At 40.3% G+C, this 18,100-nt stretch overlaps 1 protein-coding gene across 3 annotated transcripts in view; it reads left to right on the top strand.

Annotated features, from left to right (window-relative positions):
* RNF130 (ring finger protein 130) overlaps positions 1 to 18,100 on the top strand; it is a 152,731-nt gene that overhangs the window by 76,066 nt on the left and 58,565 nt on the right. For all 3 annotated transcript variants that reach the window (XM_032158898.2, XM_032158897.2, XM_032158899.2), the window contains exons 4-5: positions 15,098 to 15,169; positions 17,006 to 17,088. In XM_032158898.2, the coding sequence (XP_032014789.1) occupies positions 15,098 to 15,169; positions 17,006 to 17,088 (155 nt within the window). The remainder of the gene's footprint in view (positions 1 to 15,097; positions 15,170 to 17,005; positions 17,089 to 18,100) is intronic.

Below are 18,100 nucleotides of genomic sequence, written 5' to 3'. Positions count from 1 at the left end.
TAAGGCAGCTTTGCAGGCTGAAGGCAGACTATATGGTCTGTCTGATTCCTGTGGTTGGGATGAGGAAATGAGTCCTGATGGTTCTGGAGAGTGAGAGAGAGGCAGGTCCCATACTGTTTGCCTGGTTTTAACAACGGGTTTGCCCTTACCTTCCTGTGCTGGGACATTGGTGCAATGTCAGTTGCTCTCATCTTTGCCTAGGTATTTCTACAGAGTTTGGCAACTGTCCCTAGATCCCTGTCAGAGCCAGTGCTTGTGCCTGCTACTGGGGGACCAAATGGCTGTCTTGCCCAGTCCAGCTCTACCCAGCTTCACCTCTCCCCATCAGTCCTCTCCTCACCCCCAAGGCTGAGTGTAAGACCCAAACCACCGAGCTTTCCCTGGCCCAACCCATTGCATGGGACACTTAGGTACTTCTCCTGGTTAACAAAGATAAGTCGTAAACCCTACTGTCACAACTGGAGCCAGCTCTGACCTGCAACTACCACCTGCTGGCCTGGAGGTTGACCCACACAGCCCATTACAACATCTGCTTACATAAGTGCACAGCACTTGGGAATAAGAAAAGCTTCTCATGACTTCTTTTACCGCCATTGCTCATGCCACCCCAGCTTCTCAGGAAGTTATGAGTCAGCTGATACACCACTACTATAATCAGCATTTGAGAAAGCCACCACACTAAGGCTGTTTATATCCAAGGAAATCCTAGAGTATTTGCTACTGAACACACCCAGAAGCAAAGTCAGACAGTCCTACTCAAATTACATCATAGTAACATCCTCAGGATTAAAAAAAAGTCCACCTCAGAACTCCCACTCACAATTGCTTCAAAGAGAATAAAATATTTAGGAATCCAACTTACAAGGGATGTGAAGGGCCTCTTCAAGGAGAACTACAAACCACTGCTCAACGAAATAAAAGAGGACACAAACAAATGGAAGAACATTCCATGCTCATGGATAGGAAGAATCAATATTGTGAAAATGGCCATACTGCCCAAGGTAATTTATAGATTCAATGCCATCCCCATCAAGCTACCAATGACTTTCTTCACAGGATTGGAAAAAAAACTACTTTAAAGTTCATATGGAACCAAAAAAGAGCCCGCATTGCCAAGATAATCCTAAACTAAAGGAACAAAACTGGAGGCATCACGCTACCTGACTTCAAACTATACTGCAAGGCTACAGTAACCAAAACAGCATGGTACTGGTACCAAAACAGAGATATAGACCAATGGAACAGAACAGAGCCCTCAGAAATAATACCACACATCTACAACCATCTGATCTTTGACAAACCTGACAAAAACAAGCAATGGGGAAAGGATTCCCTATTTAATAAATGATGCTGGGAAAACTGGCTAGCCATATGTAGAAAGCTGAAACTGGATCCCCTCCTTACACCTTATACAAAAATTAATTCAAGATGGATTAAAGACTTAAATGTTGGACTTAAAACCATAAAAACCCTAAAAGAAAACGTAGGCAATACCATTCAGGACATAGGCATGGGCAAGGACTTCATGTCTAAAACACCAAAAGCAATGGCCACAAAAGCCAAAATTGACAAATGGGATCTAATTAAACTAAAGAGCTTCTGCCCAGTGAAAGAAACTACCATCAGAGTGAACAGGCAGCCTACAGAATGGGAGAAAATTTTTGCAATCTACCCATCTGACAAAGGGCTAATATCCAGAATCTATAAAGAACTTAAACAAATTTACAAGAAAAAAATCAAACAACCCCATCAAAAAGTGGGTGAAGGATATGAACAGACACTTCTCAAAAGAAGACATTTATGCAGCCAACAGACACATGAAAAAATGCTCATCATCACTGGCCATCAGAGAAATGCAAATCAAAACCACAATGAGATATCATCTCACACCAGTTAGAATGGTGATCATTAAAAAGTCAGGAAACAACAGGTGCTGGAGAGAGTGTGGAGAAATAGGAACACTTCTACACTGTTGGTGGGACTGTAAACTAGTTCAACCATTGTGGAAGACAGTGTGGCAATTCCTCAAGGATCTAGAACTAGAAATACCATTTGACCCAGCCATCCCATTACTGGGTATATACCCAAAGGATTATAAATCATGCTGCTATAAAGACACATGCATACGTATGTTTATTGCAGCACTATTCACAGTAGCAAAGACTTGGAACCAACCCAAATGTCCATCAATGATAGACTGGATTAAGAAAATGTGGCACATATACACCATGGAATACTATGCAGCCATAAAAAGGATGATTTCATGTCCTTTGTAGGGACATGGATGAAGCTGGAAACCAACATTTTGAGCAGACTATCCCAAGGACAGAAAACCAAACACCGCATGTTCTCACTCATAGGTGGGAATTGAACAGTGAGAACACTTGGACACAGGATGGGGAACATCACACACCAGGGCCTGTCATGGGGTGGGGGGAAGGGGAAGGGATAGCATTAGGAGATACACCTAATGTAAATGACAAGTTAGTGGGTGCAGCACACCAGCATGGCACATGTATACATATGTAACAAACCCGCACGTTGTGCACATGTACCCTAGAACTTAAAGTGTAATAATAAAAAAAAACCATAAAAAAATTAAAGAATAAACCCACTCCAACTAAAATAAATTTAAAAATAAGGACAAGCAACTATTTGTGCAGATGTGAAGAAATCAATATAATACTATAGGAAGTATGAAAAAGATAATATGACACCTCCCCCAAAAAAACACAATAATTCTCCAACAATGGATCCTTAAAAGAAATCCTCAAAATGTCAAGTAAGATAAGTTTTTTATTTTAAAAACAGACAACTCCTGGAAATGAAATATTCATCGAAGGAATTACAAGATACATTTGAAAGCTTTAACAATGATTTAGGGCTGGGCGTGGTGGCTCACGCCTGTAATCCCAGCACTTTGGGAGGCCAAGGTGGGTGGATCACGAGATCAGGAGATCGAGACTCATCCTGGCTAACACGGTGAAACCCCGTCTCTACTAAAAATACAAAAAATTAGCCGGGCACGGTGGCGGGCGCCTGTAGTCCCAGCTACTCAGGAGGCTGAAGCAGGACAATGGCGTGAACCCAGGAGGCGGAGCTTGCAGTGAGCCGAGATCGCACCACTGCACTCCAGCCTGGGCGAAAGAGCAAGACTCCATCCCCCCAAAAAAGAAACAAACAAACAAACAAGCAAAACAGTGATTTAGACCAGGAGTTCCCAACAGTGATCTAGACCATGGGTACTGGTCTGTGGCCTGTTAGGAAACAGGACACACTGCAGGAGCTGGGCATCAGGTGAGTGACTGAAGCTTCATCTGTATTTACAGTCACTCCCCATTGCTAGCATGACTTCCTGAGCTGCTGCTCCTCTCAGATCAGGGGTGGCATTAGGTTCTCATAGGAGTGCGAAGCCTATTGTGAACTGTATATGCAAGGCATCTAGGTTGAGCGCTCCTCATGAGAATCTAATGCCTAATGATCTCTTACTGTCTCCCATCTCTCCCAGATGGGACCATCTGCTTGCAGAACAAGCTCAGGGCTCCTACTGATTCTACATTATAGTGAGTTGTATAATTATTTCATTATATATTACAATTTAATAATAATAGAAATAAAGTGCACAGTAAATGTAATGCACTTGAATCATCCTGAAACCATCCCCTACCTGCCAGTCTGTGGAAAAATTGTCTTCCACAAAACCAGTCACTGGTGCCAAAAAGGTTGGGGGCCACTGATCTAGATCAAGTGGAAGAAAAACATCTCACAGCCTGAAGACAAGTGTTTTGTATGAATCTGGTTGCACAGAAACACAGAAAAGAAAAACTTTAAAAGAACAAATAAAGCCTCCAAGAAGCATGGACTATATAAAGCAACTAAACTTTGAATCATTGGTGTTTCAGAGGAAGAAGAAAACAGCAAAGAGTTTAGAAGACTTATTTAAGGAAATAATTGATGAAAACATCTAGTTTAGCAAGACATCTAGTCATTCAGATACAAGAGGCAGAAAGATTAACAGGCAAATACATTGCAAAAGGACTTCACCATGACATATAGTCATCAGATTGCTTAAAGTCAATGTGAAGGAAAAAATTCTAAAATCAACAAGAGAAAAGTACCTAGTCACCTATAAAGGAAGCTCTATCAGACAAACAACAGACCTTCTCAGTAGACGGGAAAAATATACTGCACAAGCCAGAAGAGAATGGAATGCTATTTTCAAAGTGCTAAAAGGAGAAAAATTTTCATCCAGCTAGAATAAACTTCGTAAGTGAAGGAGAAAACAGGTCTTTCTCAGACAAGCAAATGTGGGTGGCAAGCCACCCAGGTGCCAAGTCAAGAGACCGAGGGCACGAGCTGTTCCAGTATAATAAAATATATAAAATAACAAGTATTATACTAGATATAAATCATAGATATGATTATATATGAATATCATTAATCGTTAGTTTGTAGCAATTACTCTTTATTCCAATATTATAATAATCCTTACTCTACAATTATAACCTAGGAAAAACCAGGCCATACAGAGATAGGAGCTGAAGGGGCATGGTGAGAAGTGACCAGAAGACCAGTGTGAGCCCTCTGTCATGCCCAGACAGGGCCACTAGAGGGCTCCTTGGTCTAGCGGTAACACCAGTGTCTGGGAAGACGCCCGATACCAAGTGGACCATGGCCATGGTCTAGCAGTAGCCGTCAGTGCCAAGGAAATGCACCCGCTACTTAGCAGACCAGGAAAAGGAGTCTCCCTTTCCCCCGGGAAGTTTAGAGAAGACTCTGCTCCACCACCTCTTGTGGAGGGTCTGACATCAGTCAGGCCTGCCCACAGTTATCCGGAGGCCTAACCGTCTCCCTGTGATGCCGTGCTTCAGTCGTCATGCTCCTGGTCCGCTCTCATGTTCCACTCTGTACACCTGGTTCTGCCCTCTAGATAGCAGTAGCAAAATCAGTGAAAGTATTAAAGTCTTTGATCTTTCTGAAAAGAGCATAGAAGAAATGATGACATAAGCTGTCCTCTCTCCGCCTCGGCTACCTAACAGGGAAGGGCCCCCTGTCCAGTGGACACGTGACTCACGTGACCTTATTCAGTCATTGGAGATGACTCACACTCTTTACCCTGCCCTTTTTGCTTTGTATCCAATAAATAACAGCACAGCCAGGCGTTCGGGGCCACTACTGGTCTCCGCATCTTGGTGGTAGTGGTTCCCCGGGCCCAGCTGTCTTTTCTTTTATCTCTTTGTCTTGTGTCTTTATTTCTACAATGTCTCATCTCCACACATGGGGAGAAAAACCTACTGACCCTATGGGGCTGGACCCTACAAGCAAACACTAAGAGAATTCATCACCACTGGACTAATACTATAGTAGATGCTCAAAGGAGTCCCAGACATGGAAACAAAAAGTTGATATTTGCCATCATAAAAACACATGAAAGTATAAAGTTCATAAGTCTCATAAAACAATTACACAAAGGAAGAAGAGAAAGGAATCAGATGACACCATGATAAAACTCCATGAAACCACAAAGAAGAAAAAAATAAAACAAAGAATTTACAAAACAGCTAGATAACAATATATTTCAGGAACAAGATGTCATTTATCAGTGTTAACCTTGAACCTAAATGGATTAAATGCTCCACTTAAAAGATACAGCCTGACTGAATAGATTTTTTTAAATGACACAACTGTATGATACCTGGACACACAGATCGACTGAAAGTGAAGGGATAGAGAAAGACATGCTAACACAAACAGAAAGCAAAAGCAGTAGAAATAACTATTCTTATGCCAGATAAAACAGACGTTATGTAAAAAATAAAAATTAAAAAATGTAAATAGATAATAGTGAAGGGATCAATTCTGCAGGAGGATATGACAATTCAAAATATTTATACACTCAACACCACAGCACCCATAAATAAGTAAAGCTAATATTACTAGCCCTCAAGGGATAGATACACTCCAATACAATAACGGTTGGGAAATTCAGTATCCTACTGATACAATTTGGCTGTGTCCCCACCCAAATCTCATCTTGAATTATAGTTCCCATAATCCCCATGTGTCATGTGAGGAACCCGGTGGGAGGTAACTGAATCATGGGGGCAGTTAACTCTATGCTGTTCTCGTGATAGTGAGTGAGTTCTCACAAGATCTGATGGGATAGTTTTATAAGCATCTGGCATTTCCCCAGCTGGCATTCATTCTCTCTCCTGCTGCCCTGTGAAGAGGTGCCTTCTGCTATGATTGTAAGTTTCCTGAGGCCTTCTTAGCCATGCAGAACTGAGTTGATTAAACCTCTTTTCTTTATAAATTACCCAGTCTGGGGTATTTCCTCATAGCAGCATAAAAACAGACTAATACACCCGCTGTCAGCACTGGACAGATCATCTGGACAGAAATTAACGGAATACTTGGATTTGAACTGTACTATGTACCAAATGGACGTAACAGACACTTACAGAACACTGTATCAAATTGCTGCAGAATGTGCATTTTCCTCAACATACAGAACATTCTTTAGAAACACTGTATATTAGACCACAAAACAAGTCTCAACAAATTTTTAAAAATAAAAATCATATCATGCATCTTAGAACACGGTGGAATAAAACTCAATAACCAGAGGAACTTTGGAAATACTATCTACGTGGAAACTAAACAACATGATCCCTAACTGCCATAAGGTTGATGAATATATTAAGAAATATATTTCTTAAGTTCTTGAAATAAATGAAAATGGAAATAAAACATACCAAAACCTACAAGATACAGCAAAAGCAGTGCTAACAGGGAAGTGTTTATAGCAGCGATTGCCTAACTCTGATTGTCTATCAGAAATATTTCAAATGAAGAGCCTGGTTATGCACCTCAAGGAACTGGAAAGGCAAGAATAAACCAAACCCGAAATTGGTAGAATGAAAGAAATAATAAAGATCAGCATAGAACTAAGTGAAACAGAGACTAAAAACACAATACAAAGGATCAACACAATGAAAAGTTGGTTTTTTCAATAGATAAATGGCTACAAGACCAAGAAAAAAAGAAGTCTCAAATAAAATCAGAAGTGAAAAAGGAGACATTACAACTGAAACCAACAAAATACAAAGGATCATCAGAGGTTTGTGAAGAACGACACACTAACATACTGGAAAACCTAGAGAAAATGGATACATTCCTAGCCACATACAACCTACCGATATTGAACCAAGAAGAAATAGAAAACATGGACAGAGCAATAAATAGTAATGACCCCTCAACAAAAATCTCAGGACCAGATGGATTTACTGCCAAATCCTATCAATTTTATAAAGGAGAATTAACGTCAGTTCTTCTAAAACTATTTCAAAAAATGAAAGAAGAGAGAATTCTTTCTAACTCATTCTACCAGGCCCAAATTATTCCAATATTAAAACCAGACAAGGGCACAACGAAATAAGAAAATGGCAGGCCAGTGTCCTTGAACATAGACACAAAAATCCTCAACCCAGTACAAAGCAAAGTGAATCCAACAACACATCAAGAAGATAATACAGCAATATAACGTGGGATTTGTCCCAGGGTTGGAAGGATGTTTTGGCATATGCAAGTCAATAATCATGATGTTTCATATCAACAGAATAAAGGAACAACAAATACCAGATTCTCAATAGACACAGAAAAGGCGTTTGATAAAATTCAACACTCTTTGCAAATTAGGTATAGAAGTAACATACTTCAATATAGTGAAAGATATACATGACCCACAGCTAACATCATATTGATTAGGAAAAGCTGAAAGACTCTCCTTTAAGAACTGGTTCAAGACAAGGATGCCCACTTCTACCTACCACCCCTCTATTCCAGATAGTACTGGAAGTCATATCCAGAGCAGTCAGAACATAGAAAGAAATAAAAGGTGGCCAAGCTCGGTGGCTCACACCTGTAATCACAGCACTTTGGGAGACCAAGGTAGGCAGATCACTTGAGCCAAGTAGTTCAAGACCAGCCTGGGCAATGTGGGGAGACCCCTTTCTCCACAAGAAATATAGAAATTAGCCAGGTGTGGTGGTGTGTGCCTATAGTCCCAGGTATTCAGGAGGCTGAGGCAGGAGGATCCATTGAGCCCAGGAGGTCCAGGCTGCTGTGAGCCATGATCACGCCACTATACTCCAGCCTGGGTGACAGAGCAGGGACCCTGTCTCTAAGAAAAAAAAAAAATAGAAGAAAGGAAGGAAGGAAAGGAGGAAGGGAAGAAGGGGCATCCGTATCATAAAGAGAATGTTAGTTGTCTCCCTTTTCAGGTTATGTGGCCATATGTAGAAAAAAAACAAGAGTTCACCAAAAACTCATAAACCTGATAAATTCAGTAAAGTTGGAGGATACAAAGTTTGTGTACAAAAGTTAGTATCATTTCTGTACACCAGTAAGAGACTAGGTAATAAGGAAATCAAGAAAGCAATCCTATTTACAATAGTCACCTAAAAATAAAATACATAAGAATAATAAATTTAACCAAGGAATATTCTCAAACACTGATGAAAGAAATTGAGATCACACAAAAGTGGAGAAATGTATGTCATCATATATAAAATACATGTAGATACTAGTCTATTTTATCATTTACTATCATAAAATACACAAAAATCCATTGTAAAAAGTTAAAAATTATTAAAACACATGCATGGCACCATTCACAGTTGGAAGAAATGTAAACCATGTTAAGTCATAACTGCATAAAATTAGCAGTTGTACGTACTGTATTAATGTAATAATTTCATAGCCACCTGTTGCTATTGTGATCGCAAGTGTTGCCAGTATCCACTTGAAATGTCATGTGACATACCCTTATGAGCAGTTTGTCCCTCTGTTAGGTTGATCATTGCAGTAAAAGTGACCTCTTGTGGTTCTCACGTAGTTTTCATTGTGTTTAGTGCAGTATCATGAATCTTGAATATTACACCATGGGACCTGTATGAAGTGCCACAGTGATGCTGGAAATGCTCCCAAGAAGCGGAGAGAAGTCATGACGTTACAAGAAAAAGTTGTATTGCTTAATAGGTACCATAGGTAGAGGTCTTCAGCTGCAGGTGCTGCCATTTCACAAGAATGACTTAGCATAGCATTGTAAAACACACAAAAGAACAGAAAAAGCTATTCATGAAGCCATTGCTATAGCTACACCAGCAGGCACAAAAACTTTATACTTTTTGCTAAATACCTTTTGCAGCTTTTATGTGAGTGCAGGATTTCTATAAGGAAGGCATACCTATAGTATCCAATGTGATTTGAGGAAAAGCAAAGTCATTATATGACAACTTAAAAGGAAAGCAAAGGATATAGCGCTAGAGAATTCAATGGCAGCCAACGTTGGTTTGAAAAGTTTAGAAAGAGATTTGGCTTTAAAAATGACAAGATAACAGGAGAAGTAGCTTTTGACGATCAAGAAGTAGCAGTCAAGTCAGGTTCCCAGATTTCATTAAGAAAATCATTGAGGAGAAAGGTTATTTTTGTGAACAGATTTTTAATGTTAATGAAAGTGCCCTATTTGGGGGGAAAGTGCCACAAAGGACGTTTATTAGTAAGGAAGAGAAGAGAGAATTAAGACTTCAGGCATTTGTTTTGTGCAAATGTAGTCAGGTCTATGATCAAGACTGCCCTTACTGATAAAGCTACTAAACCCCAGCCTAGAAGGGAAATTATAAATACCATCTGCTGGTTTTTAATTGCAAAACAGGGAGTACCGAATAGTGGGAACTCTGTGAATTGGTTTTATCAGTGCTTTGTCCCTGAAATTAGGAAGTACCTTGCTAGGGTAGGACTGCCTTTTAACGTTTTTTTGATATTGGATAATGCCCCTGGCCACCCAGAATCCCATGAATTCAATACTGAAGGCTTCAGAGTAGTCTTCTTGACCCCAGACATGCCTCTAATTCAACCTCTAGAGCAGGGGGTCCTAAGGACGCTTATGGCTTAGTACACACAGTATGCTATGTAAAGCATTTAATGCTATAGAATAGCATCCAGATAAAACATCACAAAAGTCTGGAAAGATTGCACTGTTGAAGATGTCATTATTATTATTATAGGAAATGCCATGAAAGTCTAAACAAAAGATTTCTGTGGGAGAAAACTGTCCAGACGTAGTACATGATTTCACAGGATTTATGATAGAGCCAGTCAAGGAAATCATGAAACAGATTGTGGACGTGGCAAAAAAAAAAAAAAAGGGGGTAAAGGGTTTCAAGATGAGGATGTTGAAGAAATTCAAGAGCAAATAGATACTACACCAGAGTAATTAATAGGAGATGACTTGATGGAGATGGGTGCTTCCATGTTGTTCAAGGGGCAGCTATGATAACAATATCAAACAAACTATAGGTTGAGTACCCTTTATCCAAAATGCTTTGGACCAGAAATTTTTCGGATTCTGGAATATTTGCATTATACTTAACCGTTTGAGCATACCAAATGCAAAATTCTGAAATTCACAATGCTCTTTGAGATTCATGTTGGCAGTGGAAATGTTTCATACTTAGGAGCATTTCAGATTTTGATTTCAAATGCTTACCTTATATAGAAAGTGGAAAAGGCAGGAATACCTCCAATTTCATTGTATGGCACCAGTATCATTCCTAATACCAAAACTAGGCAGAAATACTACAAAACAAAACTACAGACCAGGACCCCTCTTGAACATAGATGCAAAAATTCTAAACAAAAATTTAGCAAATTAAATTTAACAATATATATAAATTCAACATGACTAGCTGGTGTTTACTCCAGGAATGTAAGTTTCATTTAACATTCAAAAATTAATGTATTATTACCATATTAGCAGGCCAAAAAAGCTAAAACTGTATGATCTCGATAGATGGAGAAAAGATATTTGCCAAAGTCCAACATTGATTCCTGATTTTTAAACTTTCCTCAAACTATTATGGGCATCTATGAAAAACTGACAGCTACCATTATATTTAATGGTGAATGACTAAATTCTTTTTTCTAACATGAGGAACAAGAGAAGAATGTGTCCTCTGATCACTTCTATTTCTGCGTTGTTCTTTAGATTCTAGCCAGCACAGTAAGTAAAAAGGTAAAGACGTAAAAGGCATCCATTGTGGAAATGTAGAAGTAAGGTGTCTTCATTTACAGACAACATTATTTTCTGTAGAAATTTCATGTAGAAGATATGTTGGAATCTATGAAAAAGACCAACAGTAGATTTAACAAGGTTCCGTGATACAAGATCAATATAAAAGAATTAATTTTATTTCTATATATGAGTAATGAATAATTGAATTGGTTTTAAAAAATGCATTTTCATCAAGCAGATGGTGCACACCTGTAGTTCCGGCTACTTGTGAGGCTGAGGTAGGAAGATTATTTGAACCCAGGAGTTTGAGTCCAGCCTGGGCAACATAACAAGACCCTATCTCTAAGAAAGTTAAATTTTAAGAAATCCCATTTTCCATAGCATCAACAAATAGGAAATTCTTAACAATAAATCTGACAAAATATGCAATATGCCCTATATAGTGAAAACTAACTATTGCTGAGAAATTAATCAAGAACTAAGGAGGTGGAGAGACACATACACAGTGTTCAGTGGAAGACTTGATGTTGTTAAGATGCCGGTTCTCCCCAAGTGGATGTATACATTCAGCACAATCTCACTGTAAATCCCTGATGTCTTTTATCATAGAGATGGACAAGCTGATCCTAGAGTTCATATGAGAATGCAAAATATCAAGAAAAACCACAAGGGTGTTAGAATAGAAAGGAAATGTGGGACGGTGAACACCACCTAATTTCAGACCTATTACAAAGCCTCAGAAATCAGGACAGGATTGTATTTCCTTAATGGTAAACAGATGCATGGTACAATAGTGTCCACACATAGACCCACACATTTATGGACAACTGGTTTTTGACAGATTTAGAAAGGTAAATCTGTGGAGAACGGGCAACCTTTTCAACAAATGATTCTAGAACAACTGTATGTCCATATGCAAAAAAAAAAAAAAAAAAAAAAAGTTTATCTGTAACTGACAGAATACACAAAATGAGTCAGAACCCCAAATACAAAGGATGAAACTATAAAATTTCTAGAAGAGAAAACGGGGAAGTCTTTGTAACCTTGAAATAGGCAAAGCTTCCTTAATATGATACTAGAGCACAGTCTACCAATGAAAAAATGATTAATCGACTTCATCAAAATTAAAAACTGCCATAAAGTGAGGGAAAACACATGCAAAAGGATTTTTATCTGGAATATGTAATGTTCTCTCAAAAGTCAGTAATACAAAACAACTCAGAAATACAGGCAAAACACACGAACAGACACTTCACCACAGACAGTGTACATGTGGCCAATAAGTACATGAAAAGATGGTCAGCGTCATTACAATAGGGAAATGCAAATTAAAACCATAAGGAGGCTGGGTGCCGTGGCTCACACCTGTGTAATCTCAGCATTTTGGGAAGCCTAAGCGAGAGGATTGCTTGAGCCAAGAAGTTTGGGACCAGCCTGGGCAACATAGTGAGACCTCATCTCTACAAAAATAAAAATAAAAAAATTAGTTGGGCATGGTGGGGCACCCCCGTAGTTCCTGCTATTCCGGAGGTTGAAGTTGGAGAATCACTTGAGTGAGCCCCAGAGATCAAGGCTACAGTGAGCTGTGTTTGCACCACTATACTCCAATTTGGGAAACAGAGCAAGACCTTGTCTTGAAAGAAAAAACAACAGAAAATCTCACCATGCCAAGTGTTGGTGAGAATGTGGAGGAACTATAATTTTCATGTATTGCTGTTGCAAATGTAAAATAATGTGCCCAGTTTGGAAAACACTTTGGCAGTCTCTTAAATAAAAGTCAGACAGGTATCAGGTGAGCCCATCTTTCTACTTGTAGTATTTACCTCAGGAAAAAAGAAAGCATGTGTCCATGCAAAGAATTGAGAATGTTGTTGTCAGCTTTTCAGTACAGCCAAAAACTGGACCACAATGCAGATGTCCCATCAACAGGTGAAAGGATACTGTGGGCCATCTCTTCAGTGGGATACTAGATAACATCAGAAAGGAGTTAACTGTTGAAACATGCACCAAGGTGGCTTAATCTCAAGATAATCATGCTGCGTGAAAGGAGCCATACACACAGTAGTACGTACTGTATCTATTCCATTTATGTAAAACTCACGACGTTGCAAACTGTTACAGCAAAAAGTAGATCATGGAGGGATGGGGTGGCCGGAGGAGGGAATTAGGAAGGGGCACAAAGACATTTGGGGATGTGGTAGACACACTGTCTTAATTGTAGTTAGGTTTTCATGGGTCATGAAAACAAGTGTAGATTTCATATACAACTTCAAACTGTAACTTTAAATATATGTCAAGGTGTAGATTTTAAATATATGCAGTCTATTTTTAGTCAATTATATCTCCATAAGGTGGTTTAAAATCAGCATGATAGAGGGGACTCATAGATTAGGCTTCAAAGACAGAGCAGCCACACGCAGTGTGTGGATTTTGTATCTTGATTCAAACAAGTCAGCTACTTAAAGAGATTCTGTAAACACCTAGGGAAATTGTAGTATAGTGTGAGTACTGGATAACGTTGATTAATCATTGTTACTCTTGTTAGGAAAGACAATGGCATCTAACAAAAGCCTGTGTCTATTAGAGGTGCTTAGTGAAAATTTTATGGGTGAAATTATGTGATGCTTGCGATATGCTTCAAAATCATCTAACACAACAAAGAGGGGAAACAGATGAAAAATAGAAGTAAAATACTGATAATGGAAGCCGGATGTTAGATACATAGGGAAGGCTTTATTAAATCATTCTCTGTTCTTTTGTGTGTTTAAAACTTTCCCCTAAATTCTTTCTTACGTGTTTCTATGGGTTTTTAACATTCTGAAGGTGTCTGTTGTTTTGGTCCTCGCCTTGTTCCAGCAGGAGCAGCACCTGCCTTTTCTCGCAGTGTAGGGCCTGGGTGTGTCTAGAGTGGTGTCTCCCTGATGTGCCTGGGACAGTCACGGTTTGTGCCCCTTGTCCCAGTGTGAATGTTCCTAGGGCCCTCGGATGCACAAAGTTTTCTAATTTGAACAGGAAAGCAGATGCTCACCTTAGTTTTCTTCACATACCTGTTCTTTACACCTGTTTATTATTACTTTGCCTGGAACCCCCTCCTACCCCTACACCCGGAACCCCCTCCTAACCCACGCCTTTCCCATCTAACCCCTTCCCATTCTTAGGCCAGGCCTCGACTCCTCGAGACCTTCCCTGATGTTCCTCCCCTGCCTCGCCCCACCCCTCCTGGTCGCCTCCTCTGTGCTGCCACCTGGCCCTGGGTGTGCTTGAGCGTACACCATTAACGCAGCTGTTCCCAGTTCAGTGAGTTTTCCAGGGTAGGGATCACCATCTCTTCCTCTGTGGGTTGTTGGTGCCAAGCAGTGCTAGCAGTGTCTGGGAGAATGTTGCATAAATCCAGCCTTGGAGATTCTCTGACCTCACCCTTAGAGATAATGAACACAGCTCCACCCTGGAAGGTAAGTACACCTTCCTAGGATTACAGAGGATGATAGCATAGCAGAGCCAGAAGTGGAGCTGTGACGCGTTCCTTCTCTTCACATTTGATGATGTGATAAGCAATTTCAAGGAGCAATCAAGGTTTCCCTTTACTAAGACAGCATTTACACACCTAATGGTGATCATTCCTTGAGCAGAATCCAAAAGCCATGGGGGCAGCAGGAGTGGCTCTGGAGTGTACAAGAAGTAGGTTTGATAATGCTGGGATATTTCAAATATTTATTCGACCCTAAATGCAGCAATTATGACACTTAACTTTTTTACTGCTGGAGAATTGAAGACCTATGTTTCTATATTTCTGTTGGACCTAACTGCATGTTCTAACACTTTTTACTTTTCAACCAGAATGCTGAATCTGTGATACAGCCACCAGTTTTTCTGTTTTTTAAATTTTTTTTATCATTCTCTTATACGTAGGACATGGAGAGGGATTAGTAAAATAGAGACTTTATACTTTTAATTGCTTAAAAATAAAGTACGTCATTCAGAGATCTTACACTTAATATCTGTTTTTATTTGCAATTTTCATAGCGTCGTCTTGGAGATGCAGCCAAGAAAGCCATCAGTAAATTGACAACCAGGACAGTAAAGAAGGGTGACAAGGTACAGTCATGAAATAACTTCAGCACCATAAAAATAATCCAGCAGTTTTGTTTTTGTTTGGTGGAGAGGACACACCCTAATTGTTTACATTTCATTAGATTTTCTCCAACTATACTACCTAATGCTTTATTTTAAACTACCTTCTTATAGTAACTCTAGCTGTGTTTTCCCACTGAGTTTTCTTCTGCGAAAACCTAGCATACGTTTTCAGAGAGTTCTAGTGGAACCATTTGTGCGTTAAAAAGCCAGGAGATGTGTTTTCTTCCTATATTTCCTGGGACGTTGCTATGTCTCTTTTGTTGTTTTATTTTTTCACTAGATACATGGATAATTGAAGACCTGCATTTCTAGGGAGTTTCACCTAAAAAGGTGCTCTCTTTACAATGGGTTGAGCAGTTTGAAAGAAGAGCAAAGTGTGTCAGGGTCATCCCTGCTGGCTTGGGGGGTCAAGGGAGAGAGGCAGTGTCAGGATGCTGTGGCAGAGACCTCTAACTGACATCCGGCCTCAGAGCTCTAGTTATGGTAGAGCCCTGCTTCTCCGCTAGAAGGACACAGTTGCATCTTAGTGCTGCCCTACATTCAGAGTATTCAAGGTTATCTAGACTGGGAAAATGGCATCTCAAAAGGCATAAAACCAAAACTGTCTCCTGCCCCACACCCAATTCTAGTATTTAAGCACAGACTGTGCCTGGAAGGATAATTTCATATGATTCTCTGTCTTCCTAAGTTTTACCAATTTCTTGGACTTTACCCATTTTATTCCCATTGCCTTGATACCACTGTATCTAGTTGCCTTTGAAACAGCTTCAGAAGGTGGAGACATTCTTAGTGAACTTTATTGTACACCAAAGAAACAGAAAAGGGGGAAAATCACTTAAGAAAATATAAGCAGCATCAAAACAGCTTGCATTTCAGTGGCAGAGGAGTGGTAACCACGGTAACAGTGTAGCTGCTTTCTTGGCCTGGCAGCCTCAGCTGCCACATTAGTATGAAATTCCCTGGAGCGGATTTAACCTACCCGTCTTACTTTGTATCCCAGGCCAGCACAGTTATTTCCTTTAATTATTAAAGCCAATTCATCTTAGTTTGTACCTCCTAGACGTGGCAAGAGTTGTCCACTGAGTTTCAGTCCAAGTGACACTGACACAGCAAATAGTCTGTTTTCTTGGCTTAGGTTCCTGGCATGTTTTGTTTTATGACGACTTTTGCAAAACCCCTTCTCAGTCCTAGGAGGAAGGAAATCAATTAATGTGGTGTCTGAATACCTGGCTGACTCTTTCTCACTCTTGATGAAGACCGAGTATTGAATTGAGCCAATGACTCTTCTCCATCCCAAATCTGTGACCAGATTCACGGCTCCCATTCTTGGGGTGGGTTTCTAGACAGCAGTCTGCTGGGACTCAACTCAGCATCTTTCCTGTCTGTACTTAGGTGTGTGTTTAAGTGAGCATCCTGGTGAGCCTCCAGACTGTGTCAAACATAGCAGTGAAACCTCTTCAGACCAATAAGTAATGCAGAGGGAATGAGGGATGGGGAGATCACGATGGTCCAAGCTGATTCTAACCTTGAAAAAATTAGAATTCCGACTTAATTTTTATAAGACATATCATAACAGAATTAATATAGATTGTTATAATTTTTAAAACAAAATAGATTGACTTAGACATAATTTGTGCCAATATAGTTAGGCAAATAAAAACAAATTAATTTTAATCATTTTTCACTTTATAACACTCGCTTACCATAGTAGCCACAGAAAGATTCTGAGCTGAACTGCATCCTGACCATTTATATACTTGCAGCGTGTGACTTTTGTTTCTGTACTTTTCATTTTAGGAAACTGACCCAGACTTTGATCATTGTGCGGTCTGCATAGAGAGCTATAAGCAGAATGATGTCGTCCGAATTCTCCCCTGCAAGTATGTCAACTTCATTTTTTTGAGAAAGAATGATATTAATGTGCTTTATATGCCTCCTTTTCGGAGTGGGCATCTCCCTTGCTTTTGAGCGCCACCCACCCTGTGGCTTTCTGGAGGCCAAGTCCGCTGCGCATTGCTGGCCACGGGGCTGAGGCCAGCAGGGAGTGGTGCTGTTCAGCAGGTGCAGGCTGCACAGCCTTCCTAGGTGTAGCCAGTATGCGACGTGGCATGCGGCCTCCAGACTCCCCAGACAGCCTAGGAGTGTTGAGGTTGAGAATTCTTGTTCTATGGCTTTGTTTATCTTTTTATGTTTTTTTTTTTTTTTTTTTTTTTTTTTTTTTTTTTTTTTTTGAGACAGAGTCTTGCTCTGTCACCCAGGCTGGAGTGTGCAGTGGCACAATCTCAGCTCACTGCAAGCTCCACCTCCTGGGTTCATGCCGTTCTCCTGCCTCAGCCTCCCAAGTAGCTGGGATTACAGGTACCCACCACCACGCCCGGATAATTTTTGTATTTTTAATAGAGACGGGGTTTCATCGTGTTGGCCAGGCTGGTCTTGAACTCCTGACCTCAGGTCATCTGCCTGCCTCAGCTTCCCAAAGTGCTGGGATTACAGGCGTGAGCCACCGCACCTGGCCTGTTTTCTTTAAAGATGGGGTTCTCGCTATGTTGCCCACAGCTGAACACGAACTCCTGGGCTCAAGCAGTTCTCCTGCCTTGTCAAAGTGTTGGGATTACAAGCATGAGCCACTGTGCTTGGGATAGTTTGGTGATTGCTGTGGGTTTCAAAAACAGCCCCTTGTTCCTCTCCGTCTTAGACTACGTCCCTAGGCCCTTCAGTGAGACTTCCATCGAGCTCACCTGGCTCTGGGTACAACAACTCCAGGGACTTGGATTAAATCTTTTTCTAAACCTGGATTATGCAAAATGAAGAGAACTGATACCTGCTTTGTGCCTGCTGTGGTTCAGGTGCTCTGCTCTGAGCAGACTATACTCACTGTCTCCTATAATTCTC

This window comes from Hylobates moloch, unplaced genomic scaffold (assembly GCF_009828535.3).
Source record: "Hylobates moloch isolate HMO894 unplaced genomic scaffold, HMol_V3 SCAFFOLD_6, whole genome shotgun sequence".
In the NCBI taxonomy this organism is placed as follows: Eukaryota; Metazoa; Chordata; class Mammalia; order Primates; family Hylobatidae; genus Hylobates; species Hylobates moloch.
The sequence above is the reverse complement of the archived record's forward strand: the minus strand, read 5'-3'. Positions and strand labels throughout refer to the sequence as shown.